This window comes from Hylaeus volcanicus, unplaced genomic scaffold (genome assembly GCF_026283585.1).
Source record: "Hylaeus volcanicus isolate JK05 unplaced genomic scaffold, UHH_iyHylVolc1.0_haploid 12237, whole genome shotgun sequence".
Classification (NCBI taxonomy): Eukaryota; Metazoa; Arthropoda; class Insecta; order Hymenoptera; family Colletidae; genus Hylaeus; species Hylaeus volcanicus.
Genome location: NW_026533172.1, coordinates 2,032,752 through 2,042,739, shown reverse-complemented (window position 1 = coordinate 2,042,739; position 9,988 = coordinate 2,032,752). Strand labels below are relative to the sequence as shown.

The window sequence follows — 9,988 nt, the reverse complement described above, 5'->3', positions numbered from 1 at the left end:
TTTTAAAAGACCATAGCAACAAAATTTTGTTTCATAAAATCTTTTTAATTGTTGTTTTGCAAAATCAATTTTGAATCAGGAAAATAATTATTTAATATGCTTAGTGTGTATAAAAGATTCTGGTCAAAATCATTGGACGGGTCGTCATGGATGTGTTTGATTGAACTGTTTTACATGTAGATAATATTGAAGCTAAACAACATTCATAGATGAAAAATTAAGAATCTGTTATAGCGTATATACGGTTCCACTCTTTAGCTAATAACAAAAAAGGAATGGTTTACATTAAACAAAAAATGCATCATGGGATTACCTGTATTTACAAATCCAACACGATCTGCTTTATAATGTTCAGCTACAGATGTATCTAATGGATCATCCGGTTCAGGTGAAGCAAGAAGCGCTTGTATAGACAAAAGTACTGTACGAATTTGGAGAGCTGGACTCCAGTTACTTTTCAAAATATCCAAACAAATACGGCCAAGTTTATCCTTAACAAAATGAAAGAGTAATCAGAAACATACAAAAGGTTTATGATCATTGTATTACTATGTTGGGATGGTATATTTTTGTCAGAAAACGAATTTTGGGGGGTTCCATAGGATAACGTTCCGGTAAAAATAACTCCAATCGATAAAGACCTTTTTCGTAAGGGGTTCCAGACGGTCCAACCAGCATAATTTGAAAGTGACGATAATTATTGGCATCCGGTGTCGCTACAATATTCGGAGCTACAAAACCAAAATATTTAATTATTTAAATAATACATAGCTAAAATAAGGCCTAAACAATATATAGAATTTCAAAAAAAATTGAAAGTAAAAAAAAATTTGACAAGAACAAATTTAACAAGAATACTGATATTGTTACTTCAATTTCATTTCTTACGAGGATCTGTTGCTAAATTCATAGTCTCCTTGACAATTCGTCGGGAAATAACCATTTTTCGTACAAGAGAAAGCTAAAAAGTTAGTAAATTCAATGAGACTCAGGCGTATAACTTAAGTTTAAGCTGTTAATGAAATGGAAAAAATTGCTGTTGCCAGACTACAGTGATCTAGCTTCAATACCTGATACTCGTTGTTCATGATCCTCTTATCTGCATGCCTTCATTATAAGAAATATGAAAAATATATTTTTTATTTTAATTACTAGTTATTAAAAAATTTATTTTAATAAAGATAACTTTACACACGTCATGAGTTATTTTTAAACAATTGCGAAATCATTTTCATCCACTTAAGCCTTTAAATATTAAATTACTTTTTAATGAACAATGTTTCTTTTTATTAAAAAAATGCGTTTTCCAATTTTTTTACTAAAGTAGGAAACATATGAGTTTAATAAAAAATTCTTATTTTTAGTAACTACATTGCTACTGAAACTAAAAATGAATGATATTTATTTCAATGATTTATTTTCAAAATAATAAAAAAATAAACCTAATAACTTTAAGCATTTTTATAAACATTCTAGTTAAATTGATCGATAAAAATGGTGCACGTTTTTTTTTAATTAATAAATTTCTTCGACTAATGCGGTTCATATGTTCACATGTAAAAGCCAGTTCTTTTTTTAGTAAAAAACAAAAGACAAAAAAAACTTTTTTATTCATCCATCGTCAGCTAGTTAAAAAAAGGGCCACGTCATTTAAAATAATTTTTTTTTATAAAACTACGTCTGAAATTAGTATGTCGTTCAATCACCAAAAAAAGTTGAGGTATTACGGTGCACTAAACCAGACTGACAGTATTATGCTATATTACCTATAAAATCTAGAATCTAAGTTCAATTTCATGTTTCCACTACTGTTTCTGGGCGGAAATCCATTGAATGGAGCCTTAGGAGGGCTAGCATGCTGTACAATGGCAGCTAGTACAGTATACGCTTTACGCAAAAAAATTCCGCATCCGTCTGAATTTCAAATTATTGGTAAACGATTGAAAATATTTTGCTCTCAATTTAGTTGCTTGATAAAAAATACTACAACATACTCTTTTTGTTCAGGTTGTTGTTGTCTTCATGGAGGATGTCACTCACATGAGAAGCTTAATCTTGTTGTTGAAGTACATGAAGCTGCAAATATACCAAGGGGAGCCGCTGTTTATGTTTATTTGGAATGCGGTCGTTTTGACACGGAAAGTTCAAGTAACAAACAAATTATTAAAAACTGCTATAACTCTTCAAGATTTAATAAAAACTATTTGAACATTTTTTCATCTATTTCAGAAAATAATGTGAACCCGTCAACTTTGGAAGTTCCGATTTTTGAACGATTAAAAATTCACGTTCGGTAGAGAGAAACTTTTATTTAGTATTATGCCACGTAACAAATAATATATCTTATATCAAAGGCAAATGGACGACATTCTTACAGTATCTCTTTGGAGAAAGGTACCAAAATAAGATAGAAAATTCAACAGCCGTTTTTGATAAAAGCATATCATGTTTAGGGTCGAATTTCCAGCACATTATTAGGAGCAATCGATCTTAATGTTTTACAGGATATTATTGAAAAAAAATTTCCCCAGCAAGAATGGTCAATTTTTTAAACAGATTCAAAATCGACTTTATATGTATGATTTTAGGTACCATTTAAAAAAAAATGATAAACTCACAGTGAAAGTTCGATTATCTTTTCATCGTTGTATGTTTTATAAAAGCAAGCATATACTTTTTTTACAACATTGCGCCCATTCAGTATTCACAAATATGGAAGAAAATGTTTCACCTCTTGTAGAGTACGCAATGGTTCGAGCTGCACGCGAAGCTCAAGAGAAAAATGGCGATGCCTTTCCCATTGTAAAATAAATGTTTTTGTGAATCCTTTTGTACTTTTTTTTTTAAATTGCTTAAAATCAAAGTTAATGTTCTTTTCATTGATTTTTCTATATATAGAATTTTGAGTCCTTAGATGAAAAAGAAAAATTAAAATTTCTTTCTCGTATTCTAGAAGGGCCGTTGAATATTCTTGTAGGAACCGGTATAACTTGTAGCAAGATGTTTCTTTATCGTTAAATCATTTGGTGTTAGGTTGGAAGACTTGCTACTTTAAAGCAATTGAGCGTAGTGGATGTAGGTGACGCTTACCACGTATATGAAGTGATATTGTTTTGTGATCGTTTTTTGTAATTTGTGAAGACCGATGGAAATGGGTATACTGGCACAATAAGGAAGGGGAACAAAAAGGTAGAGATTTTTTTATAGATTGATGAATAAAAATTAAACACTATATGGTTTTTTGTATTTATGATACAGGTGAAAAACCATTAGGTAGCATCCCATTATTGTCTATAAGTTTAATTCTACCTGATAAACATAATCGACATATATTTTATGTTAAATTTTACACAAAGTCAGGTAATTTTCAAGGAAAACACTGCTTGCATTGTTAGGCTATAAATTAATTTTTTTTTTGAAGGAGTACAAGATATGTTTTTATCAAGAGTCGATCGTGATAGAGATTTATGGTCGGACGGTCTTTACGAATTCGTTCTTAGGGTATGAAATATACTTGTTTGCTTGCAAATCGTACTTTCAAATACAGTTACGAGCATATTTGGAAGGGAACCCGAACGCCTCCCAACTTGAATCGCTTGCTGCTTCTCACTCCAAATTGAAAAAAAGTATTTCTTCTACCATTTTAAACAGATACTATTTGCTACATTCTATAGATCGGCCTAAAATTTCTATTAAACCAGGTTTGCGTACCCTTATAAGTCCGACCGAAAGACACAAATTAGAAGAAAGCGAAGTTCAGGTTCAAAATTTCTTTTAACTAAACACAAAATGTATGGAAATTTTTTCAGATACCTAAACATCATCAACCCAAAGCTTTAAGTTCAATGATACGTCTTATGGAAAGTTACGAAGACGAAGAACTACCATCGTCTTCTGAGGAAAATCCGTTAGCCGTACTTCCCGAAAAAAATTTTGCTTCGATTACCGGAGAAGCATTGCCCCTAGTTTGTGAAAATGAAAATAGTAGCGATTCATTAACTACTATGAAATAACGTATTTTAGGAAAGTGAAATCGGCGCTTATATAAAAGTATAACATTTTCGCATAAATACTTTATGATTTTGTAACATCGCATTAAATTACATTTATTTTGTTAAATTTATTCTTAAAGATAAGATAAAAGTTTTTTTGATCATATAAAGATGATTGTATCTCGTTCTACAAAAATTGAAGTTTTTTACTTTTGCCACAAAACAAAGTTGAAAGACTTATTTTTCTTTCATTCAATTACTCACCTTTATCCTTCTCAAACATACAGCATACTACAGAAACATTTGTTAACACCTTTTAAAACAGTAAGAAAATTTATTTTGACCATAAGACAATGTGTATTTGAACAAAAAAACCTTTGCCAAATGCATAACGACGCGACTCTCAAAAATAAAGTATCGACATATTTTGACCGTTTAGCCACAGATTTTTCAAAAAATATACTTTCAAATTCTGAAGATTTATGTAATCAAAACTATTTTGAGAGTATTAATGAAAAGTTACAACCTCTCCATGATATTTCGGGAGTACTCAAAGAAACTTTAGAGGCGCCGTTATTAAGAACCTTTTTCGTTGATACATTTTCAGTTTTCTCAGAGTATTTAATTAAGAACCAACCTTTGAACAAGAAAGCTGCACTTCAAGTCATAGTCTTTTTAGCTAACTTCTTGACACGAGAAACACTGATATATTATGGAGATTTTTTTGATATTATCTGTGGTATTTTTGAGGTTTGTAAAGTGATACAGTTTAGTCTTCGTGAAATAAAAAACGACTTGTTGTAGAGGTGTACCATTGAAGAAAGTGTTCAACTATGCGAGTGTATATGCGACCAACATAAATATATCAAAGAGATATTAGACCAAGAGCCCTCTGCAACTCTACGTATCGCACGGGCACGGCTTGTTGCTCTTGTCAATGCGTTCGAAAAGAAAATTTACGGAACTATTGATAACTTTAGTGGAATTCTATCAAGGTGATGAATTTCTCTATTTGGATAACTTCTGAATGTATAGCTCATTCTGTAAGGTTGAAGACAGTTTGTTTTAAGTTAATTCCAATGAATTTTCAAGGATGTAAGTTTATTTGCGTTCGTTTTTTATTGTTACACTTGTACTCTTAGTGTGTAACAAGGGCATTCGGGATGCTTACGGACGTCATTTTAATTTAAAAGAAAGAAATTTTATCAATGACTTAGGGCAACGTTTTCGGAAGTTTGATTGTTCAGAAATTGTTAAAGGACATGAAGAAGTTGCGGACACATCTATGTCTGATACATCAGCAGAAGTAGAGAAAGGAAGCCATCAGAAGAAACGACGACGTCTGTCTTCTGTTCGTTCTGATTCTCTTGATGTTGACGCACGTAAAATCATTTTAATAAAAATAAATATTGAAATCTCTTATTATAACAACCTTTAAACAATCTCACTATGCTGGTTTAGTATTTCGTTCCGTTCATGGAAACTGGGAGTCTATATTAAATTTTTTTCAGGATCCTGCTTTAGTAATTTGAAAAATTGTTGTTTGTTGTATTTTAACTGGATGATTTCTTTCACTTAGTTATTGGGACTGTCTAATTTATCTGAGGGGAAGGAATACTTTAACTTATTAAAAAAATTATTAATACTACTTTCTCATCATAATTCTATTCCATCTATTTCAGAAGTTATTCCAAGAGCAGAAGGCCCGTTGCCTTTCATAAAACATCAACATTTATGTGACAGAGTTGTTTTATGTTGCGGCCAAGCTTATTTAGACAAAGCTCATACACCTATGGATTACACAACGAATGGCGTTTACGGCTTGAACTATTTTGATAATTTGTCACTAGATGCATTCAAAGAAGCCTGGACTTCATCAGCATTCAAACGGAGTATTTTGGTTTGTTTTGAGTTTTATAAACAATTAAACATATATCTAATTTTGTAGATGGCCTTAATTTCAACTGTTCGCGTTTTCTATATTAACCGACATTATGTAAATCAAAAAATCAAGTTGACCACAGCACAGGCAACCCCTTCAGAAGGTCTGACTGCACTGTGCACAATACTCTCCCCATCACTAGTAGGAAAAAATATAAAATAAATTTTAACATTGTTTCGACAGGTATCGAGCCTTTCAGAATTACATAAAAACCTGTGTAGTTTACTCCATCGCTGTAGCAGCTGTTTCAACGGCGTTCCATCAGTGTCAATACACTCGTTACCTTGGTTTTCTGCACCTCGTAATTGGTATCCTCCTTTAATACTTTCCGATTTTGTAAATGAACTAAATGATCAAGAAACTCTTATGGTACATTTTTTTTCTTATGACGCCTTCTATTTTTTTTTTCAATAATAATCTTTTTTTGCGTGGTATAGACACATTGGAAGAAAACAGGATGTACGGAATCCAAACTAAATGTGGTAGATAAATCTTCTACTTTAGATACGGAAACATGGAAAAATGACCTTGAAACAGTACCAAAAGATTTACTTAATCATCCGATTGCATTGAGTTCAAGGTTGAGAGTTGGTACAATTCCAAATCAGTCAACTCGCTTTAAATATAAACGTAACATTATTTTTTTTTTTCGTCAACTTGACATGGATAATTATTAGAACGCCCGAATTCTTACATAACCGAATTTCTTCCAGTGTTAAGCTTTCTAGACACCGCATTAGATGAAAGTGTAGTACAAGAAACATCTACTCAAATCAAAGTAATTGGCCACGACAATCTTCCTCCTCCCGCATTCTATCGAGAACGTGAAGAATGGTGCTTACCTGAATCAACGCTTTCCAAAACAACACTTCTACGGGTAAACCAGCCCAGATTTCGCAAATTTTTTTATTACTTCTATATAACTATATAGAAAACGATTCCAGAAAAGCTTGTTGAAAAATGGAATGATTACAAGGAAAAAGTAATGTCGGTAGGTTAATTAGCTTTATTTATTGTATATTGCAACAACATGTTTTCTTGGTATAGGACGAAGATGCTATTAATCAAATTGAGCCGGCGGACAAGGTTGTAAATGATTCTGTATTCCAATGGAGATGTGACCGGCTTTTAAATTTCACTAACCTGCAATTATATGATTATAGCAACCAAAATCGTGAACTACGTTCAAAAGTATTATCCTTTCGTTTGCGGTTTTTATACTAAGTTTGTTTTCTCGGTGTATTAGATTCGAGAAGCGAGTTTAGAAGATATCATTCGAGCTGCAATGCAACTTGAAACCAAAACAGGACACGCTGTTGCTACTAAAATTTTTTAATTTTCCAATGTTTGTTATTTAACTTCAAATGTATTCTCTGCGAAATCAGAAAAGTCACAACACAAAGCCTAATAATGTCCTGTTTAGTGCACTACTGTTAGTATTAATGGTGGATCAACAAATACTAAATATTATGATACACCCTGTTTTCGTAATAATAAATTGTGAACATTTTTTTTTATTTTTTGAAAAACATACATGAATTTCTGTTTTTACCCTAATAATGTATTTAACAAAGTGTTACAATACCGACGCTCTTATTCAGGTGGCAAACCCAAAGTTTTCTTAAATAACTCATACTCTCTACTGTGCTTACATCAGCATAGTATAAAACCTAAAAATTTTTTCAAATCAAGAACCGGACTACAATGTTTTCGTTATTATGGAACACAAAAAAAAAACTACTATCAAGTTCTAAATATACCGGAAAATTCCACAGAAAGCGAAATTAAAAAAGCGTATAAAAAATTAGCTTTACAATGGCATCCTGATCGTCATCAAGGAAAAAATCAAAAAGTAGCCGCAGAAAAATTTTGTCGCATTGCTGAAGCGTATGCAACTCTGGGAAATAACGAAAAACGACGTTTATATGACGATAAAAGAACAAATGTCACAAAGAATGAGTCTTTCTCTGGACCGTTCCGAAAAACTTCTTCATCTAATTGGCACCAATACCATATGAATTTTGATGTATCTGAAAGTAAAGCCCGTACTATTTTTGATCAATTTTTGAATGATTTTTTCAATAAAACATCTTTATCACAACCTTTAAATTCTCCGTTTTATATACATCCAACGTCCTCTTCTTTTTATCGCTTATATGATGACATTTTCACTACAGATTTTCCCCAAACCAACGAATATAATGAAAACCCGTTTTTTGTAAAAACATCATTTTCCAATAATGGTATGGGTGTACTAAAATCTCATGTTTTACAAAAAGCAAAACGTCAATCGAATGTTGGTAATACTTTAAATGCGGAAACGAGAACGAAAAAGAAAACAGGCGTAAATACTACCAATATATTTGAAACTCTTTTTGATTCGGAATATAAATCTCCAATGGAGCACCCATCTATACTGAATGTTTCAAATGTTTTTAAAAAAAATGTTGCTTCCACAATTACCAACATCCTGAGTAAATTAAAAATTATTACGAGATTTGACGACTTTATAGAAAGTTTAGTTATGTCTTGTAAATCACGTGGCCACTCGTCCAGCAACAACTCAGCTACAATAACGAATGATGAAGAATCCGCTTCTTCCTCGTCTGCTAATTTGAAATATTTGAAAGCTTTGTTCTGGCATAACTTTCATAAAAATTATAGAATTCTACTTCACAAAATTTTAAATCATTTACGCCTGTCTTTACAAAACCCTTATTTGGTCTTACCAAGTTGTACATTTCTCATTCTTTACATGCGCTCTATCTTACATAAAATGGACTAAACCTATATATTGTGCTGGTCTATTAAAATTGTCCGTTTTCATATAGAAACAGTCTTGAAAACTATTTTTGTTTTCTTTGAAAAAATGTTAAAATTTTTAATTGACTTTTTAAACATTTATTTTCGTCCTCAATTAAATGGTTTTCGTTTTACATTTTTCTTATTCTAAACCATCTACCCGCTATGGTTTATTTTGTTTTGAATTTTCGCTAAGAAATTCTCTCTTCAATTATAATAGAAAAATATAACTGGTAAATTTTTCATGTCTTGGTACTGATTACTAAGGCTATAAATGCCTTAAACGACCTTGTGCTAACGATGAGACGAGGTAAACATTCATTAACAGCTTTTGGTTTTATGAATAATAAATTAACAAAATGGAACGCTGCATCGAAATAGAAATATATATGCCACGTTTTAGAATTTTAACAATTTTGTTATTCGACTAAGCATACTGTTTTGATTACTTTCGCATCTTTACATAAAACGAGAATTTATTTACAAGAGAAACTGTAATACCTTACTTTAATTGAAACAACTATAATTTAAAATCTTTTTTAAATTACTAATAAATTAAGCTAATTTTGGTATCTACACATTGCATTTTTTTGTTAATCTTTAAATCTTGAAAGGTAAATTTTATGTATAAACATTAACATCACCAACAAGCTTTCACGGTTTACACACTACAAAACACACTATGCAAACGTTTTAATGTATGAAATTCAATAGTGCAATCATTATCAATGACTATGTTTTATTTGAAAACTCGGCCTGTCAAATCACAAAGAAATGTAGTCGCTATGTGAAAGTTTTCTATATTTTATAAAGCTGAAGATTGTCTCATCAATGAAATCTTATACTCAGATGGCATATGCTGTGAGCTCTAAAATAAAAAAGTACATAACGGTGTCTTTTTCATACTTTTCTTATCCATTTTTAACTGATTGTTTGATTTAAAATATATCTTCTATGCTTTAAAAACCAAAAAGAAGTTGTTTAAGAGCGTCACTAGAAAATTCTAAATCTGTCTACTTTTGACAATTTAAAAAAGACGGTATTAACTTGTTATATTGAATTTTTCACTTTAATCCATTAAACACGACGATAATAGACTGTTCTAGAAATTTTTATTGGTGCTACTGCTAATACTGAACTGTATGCATGGATACGCAAAAACAAACTTAAAGGTTCATGTGGCAACTTATTTTGTTAGAGAAAGCGAAAATTCAAGTTATGACTCCAATATAGAAAAATTTGTTCAGTTTCC

The 9,988-nt window shown here is 31.2% G+C and overlaps 4 protein-coding genes across 6 annotated transcripts; 3 read left to right on the top strand and 1 right to left on the bottom strand.

The window, feature by feature from the left end:
• Window positions 1-10: 10 nt before the first annotated feature.
• Window positions 11-1,148, bottom strand: LOC128883712 (uncharacterized). Its single transcript, XM_054136349.1, has 5 exons — window positions 1,071-1,148; window positions 889-1,012; window positions 550-731; window positions 314-491; window positions 11-258 (listed from the first exon to the last, which is right to left on the bottom strand). Exons 2-5 carry the CDS (start codon window positions 941-943, stop codon window positions 218-220), a joined length of 456 nt encoding a protein of 151 aa, XP_053992324.1. The 5' UTR covers window positions 944-1,012; window positions 1,071-1,148; the 3' UTR covers window positions 11-217.
• A 423-nt stretch (window positions 1,149-1,571) lies between these two features.
• Window positions 1,572-4,139, top strand: LOC128884422 (rhoptry apical surface protein 2-like). Of its 2 annotated transcripts, XM_054137833.1 has the most exons (16): window positions 1,572-1,720; window positions 1,780-1,932; window positions 2,008-2,148; window positions 2,230-2,293; window positions 2,355-2,394; window positions 2,454-2,539; window positions 2,589-2,647; window positions 2,702-2,802; window positions 2,899-2,983; window positions 3,034-3,075; window positions 3,142-3,189; window positions 3,259-3,360; window positions 3,422-3,501; window positions 3,548-3,626; window positions 3,675-3,760; window positions 3,810-4,139. In XM_054137833.1, the coding sequence occupies exons 2-16, from the start codon at window positions 1,797-1,799 to the stop codon at window positions 4,011-4,013; spliced, it is 1,353 nt and encodes a 450-aa protein (XP_053993808.1). In that variant the 5' UTR covers window positions 1,572-1,720; window positions 1,780-1,796; the 3' UTR covers window positions 4,014-4,139. The 2 variants fall into 2 exon arrangements, with proteins under 2 accessions (XP_053993808.1, XP_053993809.1); XM_054137834.1 differs by lacking the exon at window positions 3,259-3,360.
• A 24-nt stretch (window positions 4,140-4,163) lies between these two features.
• Window positions 4,164-7,530, top strand: LOC128884421 (uncharacterized). 2 transcript variants are annotated; one of them, XM_054137832.1, is made up of 14 exons: window positions 4,164-4,742; window positions 4,797-4,987; window positions 5,041-5,087; window positions 5,135-5,374; window positions 5,454-5,515; window positions 5,572-5,892; window positions 5,941-6,075; window positions 6,118-6,303; window positions 6,372-6,393; window positions 6,439-6,564; window positions 6,612-6,811; window positions 6,866-6,925; window positions 6,982-7,125; window positions 7,181-7,530. In XM_054137832.1, exons 1-14 carry the CDS (start codon window positions 4,164-4,166, stop codon window positions 7,268-7,270), a joined length of 2,403 nt encoding a protein of 800 aa, XP_053993807.1. In that variant the 3' UTR covers window positions 7,271-7,530. The 2 variants fall into 2 exon arrangements, with proteins under 2 accessions (XP_053993807.1, XP_053993805.1); XM_054137830.1 differs by having other exon boundaries at window positions 6,372-6,564.
• On the top strand, window positions 7,325-9,218 carry LOC128884423 (uncharacterized). The gene has a single exon (XM_054137835.1). The coding sequence runs from the start codon at window positions 7,469-7,471 to the stop codon at window positions 8,717-8,719; it is 1,251 nt and encodes a 416-aa protein (XP_053993810.1). The 5' UTR covers window positions 7,325-7,468; the 3' UTR covers window positions 8,720-9,218.
• Window positions 9,219-9,988: the final 770 nt, after the last annotated feature.